This window comes from Solanum stenotomum, chromosome 12 (genome assembly GCF_019186545.1).
Source record: "Solanum stenotomum isolate F172 chromosome 12, ASM1918654v1, whole genome shotgun sequence".
In the NCBI taxonomy this organism is placed as follows: Eukaryota; Viridiplantae; Streptophyta; class Magnoliopsida; order Solanales; family Solanaceae; genus Solanum; species Solanum stenotomum.
Genome location: NC_064293.1, coordinates 16698002 through 16719209, shown reverse-complemented (window position 1 = coordinate 16719209; position 21208 = coordinate 16698002). Strand labels below are relative to the sequence as shown.

At 35.4% G+C, this 21208-nt stretch overlaps 1 protein-coding gene across 4 annotated transcripts in view; it reads left to right on the top strand.

The window, feature by feature from the left end:
- LOC125846899 (nuclear cap-binding protein subunit 2) overlaps positions 1-12451 on the top strand; it is a 30347-nt gene extending 17896 nt beyond the window's left edge. For all 4 annotated transcript variants that reach the window (XM_049526591.1, XM_049526588.1, XM_049526589.1 and 1 more), the window contains exons 2-9: positions 527-596; positions 888-1111; positions 3481-3619; positions 3695-3728; positions 5345-5458; positions 11830-11886; positions 12001-12107; positions 12183-12451. In XM_049526591.1, coding sequence (XP_049382548.1) covers positions 579-596; positions 888-1111; positions 3481-3619; positions 3695-3728; positions 5345-5458; positions 11830-11886; positions 12001-12107; positions 12183-12257 — 768 coding nt within the window. In that variant the 5' untranslated portion in view covers positions 527-578 and the 3' untranslated portion in view covers positions 12258-12451. The remainder of the gene's footprint in view (positions 1-526; positions 597-887; positions 1112-3480; positions 3620-3694; positions 3729-5344; positions 5459-11829; positions 11887-12000; positions 12108-12182) is intronic.
- The last annotated feature ends 8757 nt before the right edge of the window (positions 12452-21208 follow it).

Sequence of the window (21208 nt, the reverse complement as noted above, 5' to 3'; positions counted from 1 at the left end):
CATATTTTCAAAAATATATATGCATTCTTGTATGTTGCCCATGTGGTGCTGGGGGTTCATAGTCATGATGGTATATTAATCTTACTTTGAGTATTAGTAGTCAAGTTACTGAATATTTTTGTTCCGTAAGGAAAAAAAAGGAATAAAGCAAATAAGGGCATAAATTTTTTGTATCTTTTTGACTAACTTATGGAAAAAATGAATTGGTTTTTTTGATCAAGTTTAATGGAACTTATCAGTGTTGTGAGTTTTCAACACTTTGAAAGTCATAATTCTCAATTAGATTTACCAGAATTTTCTCTTTATTCTTATTACCTCTTTCATTTAGAATATGCTAGTTTTTTTTGAACTATTATTTAACTCTGAATCAGTCTATCAAAATGCTGGCTGTCAAGTTGAGGCTAGTGAATTGGTGAACTTGATAACTATTTTTTGAATGATTAATCATTCTTTTGTCTATTGTGCTTATTTATAACTCGACGGATTATTTCCCTGGTTTTTCTTAACCCAAATTAGAATGTTGCAGTTACTAGGCGCAAAAGATACGTAGTGGGAGATATCCTTGGGAGCAGAACGTAATGGCTTCTTTGTTCAAGGTAATATGAACGCCAGTGTCCATTGATTTTTCAAGCATGCTTTATACATGGGATATTTGTCCAATAATCAATTTGTCCATTGATTTCATGTTTTCAAGTTGTCTTTCTTTCTGTTTTCGTGGATCATCCTAATGCCTCTAGGGATCTTCTCCTGCCTGTCAAAAGCACAACCTTTGGAGGAGTATATAAAAATAAGGCATAATACATAAACGTGCCTATGTCCTTTCTTAATCTAGGTTTTATTTGCTTTTAACTATCTTTTAACATTTTATCTGCTGTTTTTTCTCGTAGGATTTAGCCAAGATTTCAGCTTATAGGGACAGAAGATTTCCAGGAACGCAAGAAGAATTTGAAGATGCTTTGTTAAGGTCGATAACTGTTTATGTTGGGAACATGTCTTTCTACACAACAGAGGAACAAGTATATGAGCTGTTCTCTCGTGCTGGAGAGATTAAAAAGATAGTGATGGGATTGGATAAGAATTCCAAAACTCCTTGTGGATTCTGCTTTATAATGTATGGCCTGAACTTTCTTTCAGTCCCCAATTTCTTACATTTTGTGTTGCTAACTTTCAACCATTTAATTTCCTCTCCAGTTATGGTACACCTGCTCCAGCTTAACTAATTTCCTCTAGTTCTGAATTTGTCTAATTGTTCAGTAAGGATTTCATATTATGTATTTTTCATTTGTTCATGCCACCTGATGAATTTAAGAATCTTGTCTGCCATTTCTACTTCTACAAGCTAATCAATCAACTGTTACCCACCGTGTCTTCATATTTAGATGACATATTTTACAATCCTGAGGGTTAATACAAGGAACTTAGAAGTATTCTGAAGATTATTAAAGAAGACGATACCACAGTCATATCTGTTCAGTATAGAGTGTTTAGAATAATTGACATGCCCTCCTAGCATAGTGTAAGCAATCTGAATCTATTAGATGCGTTCAAGACCACATAGGTTTTCCAAGTGAGGACAAGATACCTGGTAGAGGCAAGGGGTCAGTATAATTTTGTTTTGTTTTTCATTTTTTTTGTGGGAAGTTGGTTGTATTAGAGTATGGCCAATGACATAGGAAGAAGGCAAGACAGATGTCTGCTGAAAATAGTGGATGGACCTTTTTTTTTTACATGAAGGCAAACTTTAGTTCCAGTTGTTCTTTTTGCAAAGGCGCTGTATGAGTTAAGTAATGCTCCCTTATTCTAAAGTCAGATGTTCTTAGGGCATGTGAAATGAAAGCACAGTAGGCAAGATTATCATATGGTGAGCTTGTCAAGGATTTAATTCATATTGCTGGATAAGTGCGCAGTTGGCTATTGAGAGTAGAGAAGGCTATAGCGAAGTCTACTAAAGTCAGATATGAGTATTTGGATCTCTTGATAACTTGGATGTGCTTAAAGGAAAAAATGGAAGACTTATAGCCTGCTTTGCCAAGCTCTTAAAATCAACTTATTTTGATAGGGAAAGGATATGCAGGAGAAAAGAAAAGAGAAGAGAGGAGAGTGAAAAAGGGAAGGGAAGGGGTATTTATTATTATTTTTGCATCAATTTGGAGAAAAATGGAAGGTGCTATTGTTATTTGACACTAATCTCCTGTTACATAGTTATTTTGTTCGTAACTGAGGTCCTTAGTATTAAAAAACATTTCGCTAGATGGGGCTGCATTTCTCCATATTTTCGCCACCTTGAACTGAAAAGGAAACTTCCCTCCTGCTTGGTAGAAAATAAAAGAATTTCCCTCCTATTCTTATCTTTTTCTTCTTTTTTCAAGTCCATGGGTTGGTTTGACTTTGTTAGTTGAACAGGTATCACAACAAGAAGTTGGAGTGTTTTGGCTGTGGTGTCTTTGATGTTATCTGCTTGTTTCACTCCTTTTTTACCCATTTATCACCTTCTTAATGATGGAAAACAAGACCATTAACAAGGAAAGAGGAGAGTTCTTGCTTGAAAATCAGAGAAAAATAGTTTCTTGCAAAAACGGATCACCGAATTAGCACTTCACAAAGAAAAAGTATCTCTGTTCTTGCCTTAAAATCCCAAAAGTTTGATACTAAAAGTGTATTTGCAACTTCATGTCATCCATGTGTCATCATATTCACCCACAAGCTATTATTAGTTCTTTGATGACTTGCAGAAAATATTGGCTAATGTTTGAAGAAGAACTTTTTATTGGTTCCTTATAAATAAAAGAAAACTTTTTATAGGTTATGGTGTTTGTTTTGGTTGTGTTTCTTTTGGATGCATGGGTGGGTAGTGGTGGTGTGTGGATTTGTATTTGGGAAGTGTATCTGTTTCTTAGCATTCTGTCTTGTTGCCTGTTCCAAGCTTGTCAAATTTGCTACTTTTAGATCTGCTGTCATTTTAATTGACTTGGGTTGATACTAAGATAGTTTAACAAAAAATGTTTGGATGTGTATTATTATATTAGGTTTGATGGGAAGGAGTTAAAATAATATTATGAACTGCAAAAAGGAGAGAAGTTAGTTGAAATGAGGTCACATGATTTAGTAGTTTATATTTATGTCAAGAGTAAAAAGATTGACATTAGGAAAGACATGAACTTTTCGATGTGTCCATATAAATATAGATCAATAGAAACAGAATGCAAGGAGGGTATCACAAGCTTGTCTCTTTGGAGCTTCCACTGTTGCAGTAAGAAGCAAAAACCTATTTGCTCATTATTTTTTGAAGTGGATTCTTTTTATAAACACCAGGATGGTATTAGGTGTATGTTGTAGTTTGTTACATCTATATCTTTGAGTTTATCTCTCATTAGGCCATTACCCCCTTCCCTGTATAAGGGAAAGAAAGCTAAAGAAGAAAACAAAAGAAGGTAAGGAGAATATCATTTGCAGCTGTAATAACTGCAAAAATATTTTCAGGTACTACTCTAGAGACGACGCTGAAGACTCTGTCAAATATATCAGTGGAACAATTCTTGATGATCGCCCTATTCGTGTTGATTTTGATTGGGGATTTCAAGAAGGTAGGCAATGGGGCCGTGGTAGGAGTGGTGGACAGGTAATCTCCTCAGAGGCTCATCCTTTTATCTTGAGATTCATACTAGCATTTGATCTGATATACATTTTTTCCCAGGTACGCGATGAATATCGTACTGACTATGATCCAGATATCCTTCTCTTCTATCGATAAGTTTGTGTTAATAATCTTCACTCAACTTCTTAGCTTTTTCGTTTTTTATTTTCTAGCTATTTTCTTAAATTTTTTAAGTTCAGATTAAAATGATTTGGTCCTATCATGCACTAAAATGATGAATATTCTGGAATTGAACAAAACAGACATGGAACTTGTAGGATAGAGCTAGTCAATCTTAATTCATTGTATGCAGAAGGATGTCAAACCAAGTACTCTTAGCTAATTTGTTTAGGAAAATGTCTTTTAAAAGCAGGGAAGTGTATGTAAAAATCTGGCAAAACTTGGCATACTATCGTCATGTATGCCGATATGGTATAAATAAATTGAGGAAAAAAAGGATCTAGTTTAATGGGTTTACATATTCTAATATTATGTATATATGTGGTGTGTGTGACTAGTCTGTTTGGCAATTGAAACTAAAGTGGTATCTGACTCTAGCTAATATGTTAAATTGTGTATATTATTCCTCTATACACAATTATGCTTGAGGTTTTGGCTATACTTTGTTGATGCAACGTCTTAGGTTACTGAAGTGCCTTCTTGAGAAATATCTCTGTAGTACTTGATCGAGATTGAGTTTGAGATTGAGGGAGGGAGTGCATCTCTCTAGCATTTTCCCAATAAGCACTTACCCCTGTGAAGCTGCTTGGGGTATCAAAATTCTGGTACTTCAGCTGTTTTTTTTTTTTTTTGCGGGTTCTATGTGACCAATTACCATCTACAAAAACCATAACCCTCTGCATCAAGCAGGTTACTTGTTAAGGTAGGGATAAAGGGTCATAAAAAAAAGGTAGGGATAAAGCAAAAGCTTCTTTCTCTTGTTAGCATAAGATTCTATAACATTCTTTCTCAAGTGTTAGTGACCCTGATGTGTAATGCTTTGAGGGAATAAGCCAGAGTCTCAAATATTTTTGTTTTTATGATGCTGGTGTCTGGCCAACTTGTGGGTACCTCGACTATTCCACCGGGTACCTGCTATGCCACCTCCCCCCAGCTGACCATTGCTTAGGCAGGAACCAGTATCACAAATGTGTTTCAAAAGCTTTAGTTTTGGAAATTTCATCTGGTAGCAGATGGGATGTTGCAAAGTTTTAACAGGCAATGTTTTTCTTTGTTAGTTATTTCCCAAGGAAATATTTCGAAGTAGATCTTCCTTTATTCTTTTGTCATGAACCAGAACTTTTCTACACTTTTTAGTATAAGTGACCATCTTTTCAGGAGATGAATTTTGGCTCGCAGAAATGTTTACTGGATCAAGGATAGGAAAGGTGGTTTGACATTTTTTACATGGTTTGCTAATATATGTGTTTTAAGATTCATTGTTTAACCCAATTTATCAAAGAAAAGAATATTGTTTAACCCGTGAAGATGCACACAAAAATATTTTACTTTTATGGCTAATCAATTTATTAAGTTTTCATCACCTTTTCGGGCGATTGGTTGAAACTCTAGCATGATAGTCCAAGCAACTAGAACAATGCTAATTTTTGCATTTGTTCACCCTGAAGATGTCAGCAAAATCATTCTTTCATTTTTCTTCATTATATTTAAAAATTTAGGACTATCTTTTAATCCCTTAACTAGCAATACGTCGAGGTGGTTATGGAAAATTGGTCCAAAAGGAATTGGAAGCACAAAGGCAGCTAGTGGATTATGGTACAGGATCGTTGGGCGCGTACGCACCAGTTATGCCGTCACCTCACTGTAAGTTTGACTCTTCTTAACTTTATAATTAGTTGATTCTTCGATAATATTGTCTCTTTCTTGCGTCTTAGCAAATAGCTTCTTTCTCTCATTTTTTTAATACTTGAAATGTGGAATGTAAAGAATGCAGATATTTTTCTTCTTCCTTTTTTTTTTCAATAAGGAAATATTTTGATTCAACAGTCAACTTGAAGTGCCTGGGTACTGCATATTTTGATTTTACTACTACAGACTTGTGTGTGCTTCAATGCGGTAGAAAACTTTTGACTTCGACCGTGGGGTTTGGGGTGGGTGGGATAACTGTCTCTTACCAGTAAAGCTAGTGTTAATTAGTTCAAAGTCAATGGCGAAGTTCAGTTCTTCTGACTTGTTATTTTCTGTTTGTGTCAATGTTGATGGTGAATTTTATTTTATTTTTTGGTTGAATGAAAAGATTTTGTACAACCAGTATAACTTTATGTACAACTAGCACTTTCAGCCAACAACCAAACAAAAAACCTTGGTTTGGGGTGGGATAACTGTTTCTTACAAGTAAAACTAGTGTTAATTAGTTCAAAGTCAATGGCGAAGTTCAGTTCTTCTGACTTCTTATTATCTGTTTGTGTCAATGTTGATGGTGAATTTTATTTTATTTTTTGGTTGAATGAAAAGATTTTGTTCAACCAGTATAACATTATGTACAACTAGCACTTTCAGCCAACAACCAAACAAAAAACCTTACAAACTATTTAGCCAACCTGAACAGGCTCAGGACTAGCTTTACAAATTAGGGAACCAGTTCAAACTATTCAGTCAAACTGCCTGTTTACATTTTTCTTGACCACCTATATGCACTAGCAGAATACTATCCCTAATGATGGCTTTATACATCCTGCTTCTTTGAGTTCAATCTTCTGTTGTTCCTCTCTATCCATATGGCATAAACAGCTGTTGCAAACAGGAACCCAATATAGCATTTCTGGGCTTCATATTTATAACCTTCTTGGATAGCCACTCAACCTCAGTACTCCAGCTCCCAATGTGCCTGTCAAGTCCCAGCCACTGCAGCAGAATTTCCAGACCTTGTGAGAATAAGCACAGCCAAAGAAGAGATGAACTTGAGTCTCCATCACTTGTGTTTCACAAAGAACACAATCTGTGGGCACTTGGATGCCCCATTTGATATGCCTTTCAAAAGTGGTTAGTTTGTGATGCAAAGCTAACCATAAGATAAACCGATGTCTAGGGACCAGTCCCTTGAGCATTACTAGAGTTTTCCACTCCACTTTTGGAAATTGGGGAAGCATTGCACCATAGGCTGCATTGATGCTAAATCTGGTGCATATTTGGTGCACCTGCAGCTTGAATCCGGTCCCTAGAAGCAAAATTTTTCCTAACAATCCATCTTGCTTGCTTTGGGGCCTCCGTGTCATCTTAATTCCTGCCTTTTATGTGGTAACTGTGTACCCAAAGATCCCACAACTCATCCTTCTTCATAGACACTGCCAATAAGAGTTTGCCAAATGCTGTTTTATTCCAGATAAAGAAATCCAGAATGTTTAAGCCACCAGTAGACCTAGGCTGACACATTGTAACCCAAGCCACAAAGGCCTTTTTAGAGTTCTCATTGGTTAAGAAATTCCTGCCTATACTAGTCAGCATTGATAACACCTTAGGCAATAGGAACTTCTGAGCCCAGTATGTGTGCATCTCAACTAAAACACTTCTAATAAGCTGCACTCTACCACCATAGACAGAAACCTAGAAGTCCAATATTTCACCTAGCTGCAATTCTTTCAACCAGGGGCATGCATTGGCTTATAGTTCACTTTCTAGAAGACAGTGGTATACCCAAATATGTGAAGGGCATCACACCTAAAGAAAAGTGAAATTCAGACAGCAGTGACTCTAAATTCAGGTTGAACCCCAAAAATATATAAGCAATTTTTTTCCATGTTTGCTGTCAGTCCAGAGACTGCTCAGAAATGCTCAAAACAGTTAAGCATCATTTGGATAGAGATATCCTATCTGCTCTACAACACATAAGCAGTTCATCAACAAAACATATATGTATCAACCACAATCTCACATTTAGGATAGAAGTTGAAATCAGGGACATATTGTAGCCTTTTGAGGGGTCTATTCAAGTACCTTATAGCTAGTACATTAAGGTAATGAGAGCTTGGAAACTAGGTGTAAGTCCTCCATGCAGCAGGAAAGCATAATTAACAGTACTTACACACCCCATAATCAGCTCAACTAGTCTAAGGGTAAAGACCAAACTCCAATACCACCACCCTTAGATATTACCATTCAACTGAGTCATAAGCCTTTCTTATATTAACCTTGACTATGCATCTACACACCCTTTTGGTCACTCATTAACTAGTTCATGGGCCATAATGGCATTAACTAGTATTTTTCTCCCTTCAATAAGTGCAGATTGGGAAGGACCAACAATATAGTCTACAACTATCTTAAGCTGAGTAGTAATAATCTTGGAAATAAGCTTGTAAAGGGTGGTAGAAGATGCAATAGGACAAAAATCTTTAAAAAAGGTAGGGTTAGTTAATTCATGGCTCTCAGAAGTTACCATTCTGAAAGAATTGTAGAACTGCTGCACTGACATCATCAACAGTAAGCCAGGAGTCTTTGAAAAACTCAGCAGGGAAGCCATTGCCTGGTGACTTATCATTTGGTAGGCATTTAGAGCTAGAACCTTAGTTGCCCAGACTCTTCACTTTTGATGCCGCACCCGTGTCGGACTCTTAAAAAATGCACTACTTTGGCGAATCCGACACGCACCCGCTGAAATTTTTGAAGAGTCCGAGCAACATAGGCTAGAACTACATCTTCTCTGTTCACCTTCTTCATAAGGTGTTGTTGCTGCTGCAGATTGAGACATCAATTCCTTGCAATGCTGATATCAATACAAGGAGGTGTAACTGCTGCTTTCCCTTGTAATTGTTCAAAGAAAGCTAAAAGTTCCTGCTGAATAAGAATGGGCCAACTTATTCCTTGCCTGTCTGGCTTTCAAGGGCATGGAAATACTTAAGAGTTGCGTCACCTCCAGATATCCAAGTTGCCCTTGACTTCTGTCTAAGTACTCCCTCATTTATTGCTTCCCATTTCTTCAGATGGACTAGTACTTCTTTCTCAGCATCAATCAATTGAGGATTAAAGAAGTCTTCATTGAGTTTGTCCTGGAATTGTTGCAAGTTGGTTCTCAACTATAGTAGTTTGGTCTCTAATGAGGAAAACTTCTTACTCATTCTTCTAACTTTTGCCTCCAATAGTTTGAGTTTCTTCCAGACCACAAACATAGCATACTCCTTTTATCTCCTGGCTCAAACTTCATGGACAGCTGTGTGAAAGTCATCTTGCTTGAGTAACACTGTCAAGAGCCTGAAATGCCTCTTCAATGGTCTGGTAGGCAGTCCAGTATTTAGTAGCACTGGGGAATGATTTGAGCACCCAGGGAGCATGAAATCAGCCTCTATATGCCCATAATTAGTAAACCAGTCAGCACTGCCAAACATCCAATCATTGCTGCTATGTACGGTCTTCAGCTCTTTCTTTGAACCAGGAGTATTCACATCCTCTTTTAGTAATCTTCCCAAGACTTAAGTGAATTCAGACCATAAAGCATAAAAGTCTTTTTTCCTCCCACTTGAATAGAAGAATGACGGAACTCCTTACGGTCAAGTGGCTGAATGCTCCTCTACAACTTCCTTTTGCCCAACATATCAAGAATGATTTCTTGCTGTGTGATTCTGCTCCCCGTTCTGCCAGCAGCCTATGGTTGATAAGAGGTTAAGTCTTTACCAGTGGTTGTGCTTAACCAGATCCAAAAGGGGAAGAGCATCTAGCATTGTTGGAAGTCTCTAGTTTCATTCTGATGAACACGGACCCCATGATCTCTGTCTTCAGTAGTAATATGGTGTTGAAATCACCCAAGATCAGCCAGAGAGAAGCATCAGTAGGCGCAATTGCTCTTAGTTTATCCCATAAAGCCTGTATATCTGCAATGGTTGTAGTCCATACACAAAGGTGACTAGATTAACAAAGCTTGAGTTCCTATCCTCAATCTGGCAGATATTAAGTTGTGATGTAGATAGCGGAGTAACTACCGTCACATTTACAGGTTTCCAACATGACCAGGTCCTCCCATTTGATGCATAATCATAGTTAGTAAAGAAGTTCCTTTCTCTACCAAATTGTTGGTGAACTTTCTTTGCTTTGGGCCTCTTCACTCTTGTTTCTATAATGCCAATAACCCTCCACCTTATGCTTAAGCAGAAAAAAATTCATCTTTTCTGCTTGTAGGGCCTATTCAGGCCTCTTATGTTCAAAGATGTGATTATCATAGGGGGTGGGGTGGTTCAATAGATGTAATCCCTTTGAAACCCTCAGAAATTGTCTCCTGCATCTGTTGCCCTGTATCTTCAATTCCAGGAGTAGCTTGTGCACTGCTCTCCTAGTGGTCTTCCTGAATTCTGAGGGGTGCATTGGCCGTAGCAGCTTGGACCTCATAGTCGATAAGCCCTTTGTGTTTGCTAGTATCAATCTGCACTTGCTCCCCTTTGTCAACCATCTCACCCAATCGTGGTACAACTTGTACATCCACTGCCTTCGACTTCCATTTTACTTTCTCTTTCCTTCTCTTCCTGCGTACAGCTTGACTCTTGAAAGGCATCGAGCAATATGTATAGAAGTGTCCAAATTGACAACTCTCTGGACAGAACTTTGTCATCCATTCATATTCCACATCCTGTTCCAACATCTCCCCATTCGGTTTCTCAATGTTCAGCTCAATTGGGAGGGGCTGGGTAATGTCTATCTCGATCAATACACGGTGTGGGAAATCCTTTAACTGTGAGCTGTTAGCTTATCAGTGTATTCAGGTTTACCCAAAAAGTTCCCAATTCGATCCAAGTTCTCTTCTGTCCAATATTGTAGAGGCAGTCCTGGGAATTGCATCCAGAGGGGCACCACTCTCTCGATTCCTTCCTCACCTGAAAATCAGGAAGTCAATCCGTAAGGATCACAGGTCTATTGTGGAATGTTTAAGGACCCTTCTCTGTGATGGCCATCTTATCCTCCAAAAACTCAAATCTAAATATGAAATACCCATCATCATGTTGGAATACTTCAGGAGTTTCAACGCCATTCCAAACTCTGTATACAGAGTTCAACATCTCCTTTAACGTTGGATTCCCACCGATAACATAACCAATCAAAGCACTTTTCCACTTGCGGCTTTGAACAGTAATTTCATTAGGATTAAGGTTTCACATCCTTAATTTTACCCTTCATTTTAGGGGAATAAAAGTTGAGTTTCATACCTTGCTCCCTGTGCGATTCTCTTTTTACTACATCAGCCATCGGTGAAGAAAGCACAGGTCCACCGGCAGAGTATGTGAGTTCCCTTGCAGCCGTAGCGACATCGTCCTCCACCTCAGTTGGTTTTGCCACTCATGCTGCTGTCTTTGTAGGGGCCTGTAGAATTGCCTTTGTGCGTACAACTTTGATTGCGAACCAGTTCTTGTGTTCCCAACTTCAGCAAAAATTGGTCTAATTGAACTGACGGAAGCTGCTGGGAAATGCCTGTTTCTGGGGTGACCATTTGGGTATTGTTTTCCTGATTCACTGGTGTCTTTGGAATAGTTTTGAGGGGTATTTTGTCAAGCCATCTTGAAAGTGCACGTTAGTGAAACCCTTCTTAACATGCACCTTCAGAGCTTCGTTACTTTGCTTTGTATCTATATCTCTTAGTGAAGTTCTTATCATACACCTCACTGGTTCTAATATATGTGCCTTTCAATTTATGAGTTATAACCATAGCTATCAGAGGAATGGTGCTTTTTTAATATAAAATACTGCACCTATTAAGCACAATGTCTACATTCTGAATGCTTCTTAGAAAATCAAACGTGTATGGTCAAAAGAATTGTATAAGTTTGAGCATGGATAGATCTGGTTGTTAATGATCTCGGTTTTGTTCCAGTCCTAAATTTTGAGCTGGCCATATTCTTCCCCTGATTAGTCTTTTTTTTTTTTTTCAAATAAATGCTGTGAGTTTTCATTGTTCTATTATAAAATCAGAGATTTAAGCTCGAGAGTTTCTCTAACAAGAGATAAAGGAAAAAGAAGAGATTGAATCAAGACAACCACTCGAGGATTTCAAATTAAGCTTGAAATAGTCACTCTACCTTCACGCTCCATTGAGTTTTTTCGTGCACTTCCAATAACTTCACATCAGCCCGAGTTTATCTGCGGTTCTCAAACTGTTGATTTTGCAATACACTATAATATGATTTAAAAAAAATGTGGTACACTTGTTATAGACCTTTTCCCGTGTCTGTCATCGACTGATACAAGAAATGATGCAGATGGTAGACATAATGGTGGAAACCATGGTCGTGGAGGCTCTTATCGACATGGTAGAGGTAAGCTCTTCAAAGCTTTGATTCAGTTCTAATGCTCTGCGACATTGTATTTTTTCATTTCATTAGAATAGATTTAACAAATAGGAGTAACTCTTTATTTTACGTGGAAAACAGACTATCATCGCAAGCGACACAGGGAAGATGATCACCATCGGCCAGATTATCCAAAGAGGACTTATGACCGTGAATCTAGGAGAAACTCTGATCATGAATCCAGACCGGTATTTTCTTTTATACTCTTTGAGCTGCAAATCCTTTTTATCTCTCTTCGGTTTTAGTGAAACCTTGTTGTGCAGGAAAAGAATCCGCGTTTCCGTGAGAGTGGTGATTCTGATGAAGAGGATGATGATGATAGGAAGCGGCGTACCTAGTTGTTTTATTTCTAGAAGTAGATTGCTGCTGTGTGTTACTTTAAAAAAGAGTTGAAAACCTGCTCTTTTATGGTCTCGTTAAAAATGTTGTACATTTAGGAAACGTATTTGAACCAAGAAGTAATCGTTGCTTCTGACTCTTGTTTTACCTTCATTTATTAGGATCTTCTGATGGTCATTGAAATTTTATTTTTTTTTAAATTGTGTCTCAGCTTAAACTAGCCTTCTCATGCACAACTCAAATGTTTGAGGGAAATTTGGTTTTGTATTCTTTTACAAATATGTTTTTAGTATTATGTTTTTTTTTCTTTCCTACAAGATATCTTTATTTTTCATATTAGAGACCTGAAAATTTCATTTTCTTTTATATTTAATTTGCATGCGGGATTATTTTTCAATGATGTTATTCAACATGCGCTCCTGCTTGTTGCTCTCCAATTTTTGCCTTGATCAGCATTGAAGGTAAGAATACTCTAGTTGTAGTGCTTAAAAATACACATAATATGGTAATTAATTTCCAATCAAGAAAATATAGGACACTCGTGAAATTTCACTTCTACAAGTTTGAACTTGTGATGTTCTTGGAACACCAAGGCATGGATGATTGGATGGTACTTACAATATCACATTTCCAGTTGTACAAGAAAATCATGATGGAATTATTTCATGGCTGGTGACCCAAAATGGGATAATTTGGTGGGCAGTACTTGAGAAAATAATGGGTTAATATTTTATGCCATATCTTTTAAAAGATACAATCAAATACACACAACTCTTATAAGACAAGAATTAATTAATTATCTTTACATTTAAAAATCATAATTAATGGTCCAATAATAATCAATATCTCTCTCTCATCAACTATCCCCCGAACTCCTATGCGAACAGTATATCCCCCAACCCACTGCGTTCTCCATCACCTCCACCATATTTTCTCTTCCTTCATCCTCGATCTCCTATGTCAAGTTCATCTCCCGTTCTCTTTCTTTCTTCCTTTCTTCTCCCTCATAGATTCTTTACTAAATCATCAAAAAGTGAGTTGAAAACAGAGCAATACAATCTGATTGTTGAGCAATATAATCTTCTTGGGGTATTTATTTGTACAAATTTTGATTTTCTTTTTCTTTATTTGAGAAGGAAAAATGGGAACAAAAGTTTTGCGGCCACAAAATTGTTTGATTGACATGTTCGGGAAACCTCAGTCGACGGTGTTCCATTGTTTAAAAAATGAGAATGGGTATTAAACAATTACGGTTACCGGAAATCGATTGTTAAAACGGAGAAAAGAAGTTGAAAGCCAAGATCTAGAGCCACATCAGTGCTGGATTCTAGTTCCGGACTTGGTGAGTTTACGACGAATTTGAAGAGATACAATATTCGTTAGGCGTATCTAAATGTCTTATGTATCTGCCCTTCATTTATGTATCTCCCTTTCTTTAATGTATATATCCTTATTTTATATATTTGTTTATTTATTAAATGTGTATGTATTTTCTATTAAATATATATGAGTTGTTTTCTATCATATATCTGAGATCTTTCTGTCATGATCTAGTGTGTTTCCTTTAGTGTATCTGAGACGATTTTGTTATGTATCTGGTCATACTTCAATGAGATCATTGTAGATCATGCTTTTATGGAGTTACAGTAATTACAAACTCATTGTTAACGCGGTTAGCGATAATAAAGACCCACTAAAGCCAAAACGCACATTTATCGATTCAAATTCCATTGAAAAATAATTGGATGCATACTTCAGCTACATAACAAGTTTCAAATACATATTATGTATCAGATATACGTATATAGCAGATACACCTAATGAATGCATTTAATGAAATAAGGTGCATGAATCAGATACATAGTGCGAGGTACACATTATTTTCTAAAAATGAAAACTTGAAAAAAAAATCTCAAAATTCTGAGAAACAAATTCGAATTTCTAGAAATAGTTGTTCACTTTGTTGTAGCTTGAAAATAAATGGAATAAATTAGTTTTTTTTTTTAATTTATTAGAAGTTGTTAGAATAATTATACTCAAAAGTTGTTAAAAGAGTGATTTCCTCCTTAAATTAAATATTTTAGTTACCGTCCTTAATTAAACATGTACCAAGGGATACACAAAGGATGTTGTAAATCTGTTTGAGTTGTTAATTAATCATCAATTACTCCTTTAATTAAGAAAATAAGTTACACCCCTTTAATTCAAATTAATAAATCATGTATCTTGACTTTTAAAACGGATACCTCACTCGGTGTCTGAAGCTTATATTGGAGCCCCGACTAAATTTGGATCTCACACTGCAGGGCCCGTTCGAGAACGACACTCCCAATAAAATTTTCTCCATACCCAGGGCTCGAAGTCAAAACCTCTCGTCAAAGGAAACTACAATTGAGATAATTGTTGGAAAACTATATGCGCAGTGGAAGCATACCAAGAATCTTACTGCTTACATGAATAATAGATAACCAAATCGTTTATGCTAGAACACATATAATATGCTAGAACACATAAACTTACAGAAATTTAATTCAAGAATTACCTCTTGAAGCTTGAGTAGATACCTTCAAGCGAATCCACAAGTTAGATAGACCTTCAAACGAATCCACACGATAGACAGTAACTTTGAAGTCTTCAACAATGATCCCAAGTTCACATCCGAACTCTCTTAATACTTGGGCGGGCAAGTATGAATAGAAAACCTTCAATCTTTTTCTAGGTTAGGAGAATCCCTACTTATAGAGATTTCTTCCCAATCAAAAGAGGAGAACAAAACGTAGTCTTTCTTGATCAAAAGAAAAACACACATTATTTTCTTTTTCAACCAAAACTAACGCTACTTTCCTCCTTTTCCCTTAGAAATAAGATTCTGAGTTCTAGTTAAATATGAGCACTGTAGGGACCACAAAATTAATTACTGAGGCTTCCTATTATGGAAATAATTTCAAATAATTAATTTGAATTATTCTTACCATAATAAATTACAAATCATTCTACTAGAAATTCGTAATTGCACTCCTCTATTTATATTTTGAAATTCCTCATTAAACACTTATTTAATTCCCCATGTTAAGATTACAGATACTAATCAATAAATTAAATTACTGACGAATTTAATTCAATGATTAATTTACTTTAGAGCACTACTTAACTTATTTCATGTGTCGGATTCATAAATCCACTTGCAAGGTTTGACACGATGAAAACTTATAAGTTTCTCAAAAAGGCATATCAATCAATTTCTATAACGAGACGTAGATTACATCAACTAACTTGTTATTTCACCAATATATATTATTATCATCCAATCTACCAGGCATATTGACCCATCTCAGAGTCTCACCTTTTAATAAATCAAAACGATAATTAATATATACATATCATAATAGTTATATCAGGATTAAGAATATAAGTACATTTAATAGTTTAGAGAATATGCTTTTGCCAGTTAGTCTAGAACAACTATCTATTCTTGGTCCCGTTCAATACATACAAAATGCACTAGCACAAGAAGTTGGAAACTATACCGTTCCCATAATCAAGATAAATTACATACAATCTTGTGCTACAATCGTACCGATGGCATGTCCAATTTCAATCCTAGATTGTGAACAGAAAACTTTATACTAGCTTAATCCTCTATGTATAAGCTAAAACTCTACAATTAAATCATCTACTATATAAGTAAACAGACACCAAAAACAAATATATGATCTATTAAAACTGAGCAAATATTTATTCTATAATAAATTAATATTATATCTTAACATATGGTTAATAGTATATATCCCAACAATAATTTTATGGATGATACTTATATAAAAGTGAACAATATTGTTTATCCAAAGAAAGATAAAGTTGAATTCATAAGTGAGGTTTAAAAGATAAGAGGATCGAATTGTGTTAGTTTATATTGAATAATTGAAATATAATCAGAATGAATCAACGTTGAAATAAGGACAAAAATTAAGTAATTGAAATATAGAGATTGATATTTCTTGTGCATAGTTGAAGCCTGATAATTCGGATGATTAAGTCGCAGTTGATCGAGACTAGTTTAATATTAATATGATAAAGCTGAAATGATAGTAAGTTTCTTTGATTAGAAACTTTTGAGGTGGTTGAATTTTTGAATCGTCACTTAAAAATATTCTTCATTTTCCTTTCCTTTTGAGGCCTTGCTAATTGGACGAAAAATCTTGAAGGTGATCTTTTCTTTCTATCTTCTTCTCAATTTTTGTCAACGTCTTTTTATTTCTCAAGATTCTTTTGAGCGTTGATCTCTTCAAAGAATTTCCTTGGAGATTGTTATAAATACCGAAAAATGTCATAGACTTAATTTGATTAATTAATCTACGAAAATAAATGTTTACATGAAATATTTACCTTCATTATGTGGTATGGTAATATTAACCTTTATCACCCAATAAAAGAAAAGAAAAATGCATAAGTATCTCTTTGAACTATGATCGAAATTTTAACAAATCTTTTTTCATTGACATTTTGTTACCCTCTTAAATAATTTTGAAGTGCGACAAATACATTATTTGGTGTTGAGGTGGCATAGAGAGTGGGGTGCTCACACACTTAGAAGCAAGTGAAGGGCAAAAAACATGGAAAAAAAAATCCGATCAATATTAAATACATGTTCTTTTTAATTGGACATTTTACCATTAATTAGTACACATAATTATTAAATTAGTATATATATATATATATAATTGTTTTTATTTATTTGTTTGTGAAATATTTATTTCCCACCTCACTTTTAGCTTTATATTTTTTTCTTTCTTTCGTTAATTTCTTATCTTTTCACTTTTAATTAGTTAAGAAAAAATATGTGTATTTTAAAAATAATAATAATAAAATTTTAAAAAAAGAATACTTCAGTTTTAGTGTTTTTTTAATGTTTTATTTGATTTTTTCCATTTTTTGGGTATCCCTTCGAAATTAAATTATATAAATACAAGATTTTGAAATTAAATTTAAATCAAAGCCAAAAAAAAAAAAACAAATAAATAAGTAAAATCAATACAAGAAAAAAAAAAGCAATGAAACAAGGTAAAACATGAAGAAAAAAATTTACTTGTGTTTAAGAAAAAATTAAATACAGGACAAAGAAAATACGAAGGCAAAGGAAATTTTAAAAAATCCGCTGAATTTGAAAAAAGAAAATAAGAAGGGAAAAGAAAATTATAAAAAATCCATGAGTTTGAAAAAAAAAAAACAAAGCGAAGAAAAATATATTTTTTAAAAATATTTACCAACTTATTTTAATATAAGATGAAGAAATTATTAAAATTTTAAGATTTATAATTAATAACATATATACTATCCTTGCAACTAATTGAATTATATTATGATTTCATATCAACACATAAAGTACAAAAAAAAATCGTAACTTTTTTAGAAGGCTATAAAATTACTTAAAAATAAATGTGTTTCCGAATTCAATCATAGTTCAAAAGGGATACTTATGTCATTTCTCTCATTCTTTCTTTAATTTTATTCATGTACATGTGCCAAAGATGAAAGAAAAATGAAGTAATAAATAATTTGTATGAATTTAGGGTTAGTTCAAGGTAAAACAACTAAAGCAACAACCTTAGGCCTCGAAAAAATTTAGGCCTATAACGACCCGAATCATTGTTATTTAGAAAAATCAAATTTTAGGGAAATACTGGGGCCACTGTCCCGCCATGGCGGGATATATGTCGCTAGGGCGGCAACTCCATAGCGGGATAAGTAGCCGCCAGAGTGAGATATGCGAGACAAAATGTAAATAACGCAGAACCTTATTTTCTCATTCTTCCAAAAACACCTAAATTAGACATAACACCCCAGAAACCCTCCAAAAGTTGTTCTATGGTTGGGAAAGAAGGAGGAGGAGATTCCTAGCGTAAGGAAATCGAAACTTTGCGAATTCTTGGCAAAATTCACCGTCTTGTCACTCGAAAACCAGAATTGGAGTTGTGATTCCGTGCAGCAGCTTGGCGGCCATGTAGGCTAGGTTATTTATTGAATAGTTATAAATCTGTTATTCGCCGCGTAGTATGTTGAAATTGACGGTAGAATTCATGAGTAGACTTTTTGTGCACCGAAAAAGGGTTGATTGTGCGTATATTCCTAAGTATGATATTAGTCGTACACCGTAGACAAAAAGGCCCTATTTTCGTAAATTAGTGTTAGGTGATGGTCGTGATTTCATGTTGTGTGATATATGTTTGTTCTTGCTTCATTATGATGCATGTATGTATGCGAATGTTGCATTACTGATCATACTAATCGTAATTAAGGATAGTTGAATGATTGAATGCCATGAATCATGACTTGATTGTATGATTATGAGAATATACTTGTGATTGTGATTGTGACTTGTTGAATGGATCAAGTGTTGCGTTCGGACACACTAACTGGGATCGGTTGCCACGTTCCGGCATACACATGGGATCGGTTGCCACGTTCCGACATAAACATTGGATCGGGTACCACGTACCGGTACGCTAACAGTTTGGGTTTGGATTCTATGAGAGGACCATTGACTTGTCATATATGTGTAATTGCTCGTATAACTAAGAATGTGGAATTGGGCATGTTTTCCTGAAATGATTGGTGAATTGTACATTATGTTCTTATATGTAGGGATTGTAATGTTGTAAGTTATTGGAGATACATAATTGTGTAATAAATTGTGAATGGTAGAGTCCTAATTCGGGTTGTAGTATGGTAAAAGGGGGAACTAAGGGTTCAGGTGCTATCTTTGCTATTTAGAACAAGGTCATGGGTATTATTGTTGAGGTTAGGGGGTGGTAATATAAGCGGATAGTAAGCCTCTATAGGTGTCACGACCCGAGAGCACCCCCAAGTCCTAACATGCGTATTCGACCTCTCGGAGGTCTCATACAAGCCTTTAACATTCATCACATTAGATATGTAAAATAGTGCGGAATTAAAAACTCTTTAAATAAAATCCCATAAGATTCAAAGGTCACTTTTAAAAACATCATTCAAAAGTACACAAGCGGAATACTAAGTCTCTTAGCCATCTTAGACATAAACGTGAAAACATACTAGGGACACGGCCCTTTATAATCAAAAGAAATCTATTAAGTCTATTACAAGAATCTTATCATAAAACTATAATAGAAAAGTCTTGCCCTCGACATATGAGGACATACCACAAAATCTAGGAAGAACTTCAAATCCCAAGTTTACTACAAAACCCGCTCACTTGCCGGAACCTATACTTGTAGAAAATAGAGAAAATATGGAATTAGCACAATTAAGTACTAAGTATGATGACCATGCAAAAACATGCCAAAAAAGGACATTTATTTGAAATATGTGCTTTCATGCCATTTTTAATAAAAACCTTCATATCACAATTATAAGAGACACATTTCAAGTCATCATCCACATATAAGACAATACCCACATAATAGACATACTCAACTAGTACCAATGTACAATACATGAATATAATTGACAAGTAAGCCTTTTCATCATTTCATGACCTCTATCTCAAGTTACCCAAAGCCACACTTAAGTGAAACATGAAGTGACCGCCCATACAATCTCTTTATATACACCTAAGTGTTCCTAAGGGTTACCATAGATAAGGAATGTATCATGACAATATAACATGCTAAGTCAAAATTCTTTAATGAACCACTTTAGGAGACATTTAAGCACATAAGAGGACTTTCACATAATAGTCGTTTAGACTTAGGGAACTCACTTTAGCATCTTCTAGGCCTACTCGTGCAATGTGTAGATAGCATCCCATACTACCACCTACACTTTGTAGAACCTATCCAATAACTAGAGTGCACATCCCACATGATGGGAATAGGCATAACCGACATAGACCATACTAGCTAGGCATGGAATCCGGAGTCTACCCTACTCCGTGGAAGGTGTTCTACTTGCCAAAGGTAGAACGAATAATCAACCCATGTAGGCACATGGTTTAGGGGATGTCCAAGGATGTTCATTGTGCCCTAGTCTCATACTCAAGTAGGGCCACCATCCTAACCACATCCACTCGGTGCTAGCCTTGTTTCCCATAGAGTATTTTCATTCACATATGTACTAGAGAGGGTTCCTTTTCTAGTTCAACCAACTCATAGTATCTCTTCCCAAGAAAGGCCCCATTTCTTAGTTATGGCCAATCAAGGTTCATAAGGATAGCTCATTTGACTTTCTTAGATAAGGATTTTCATGCCGTTCCGGCTCCATCCATCTCTAAGTCTATCATTTCACTCAAGAAGAAGGTCATTACCCCTAGGGTTCACCACTTCAAGGTTTCACATTTATTTAGGAAAGCTAGACTTATGAAAGGGCACCATTTCTTAGTTCTGCCGATTCAAGTCTTGGCCTAGAATTCCTCTTTTAGCATTTATAGGAAGAGCTCCATTACTAAGTCATAGCCCAACCAAACATTCATATATAAAATCAAGCTTTCATGACACAAGACAAGATACTCAAGTCTAGCATATGAGCTACATCATCATCTTACAAAGACTCATCATAGTCCATCATCACCACATATCATCATTTCAAGAGAAACATGCTTTCTCATTAGCATACTAGCACTTTATACAATATCACATTAATACCATTAGAACATCTTCACATTATAGCTTCACACAAACTTTACATATAGCTTCATATAGGACTTTACATATAGCCTCATTTATATATAATAATATAACAATACAATAACACTTTGTACAAGATCACCTTATAACCATAAGAATACCTTCACATATTTACCTTCACATAGTACTATAACACTTCATAACTTGATAACACTTTAATTTAATAGAAAATGCCTTCAAGGCCATATTCATAATACAATCTATAATTAAACACCTCCACCATAAGTGGATCAAACCAAGCAAGAACAATTATGTCAATAATATGAGATTAAGCCAACTTACCATCTTCC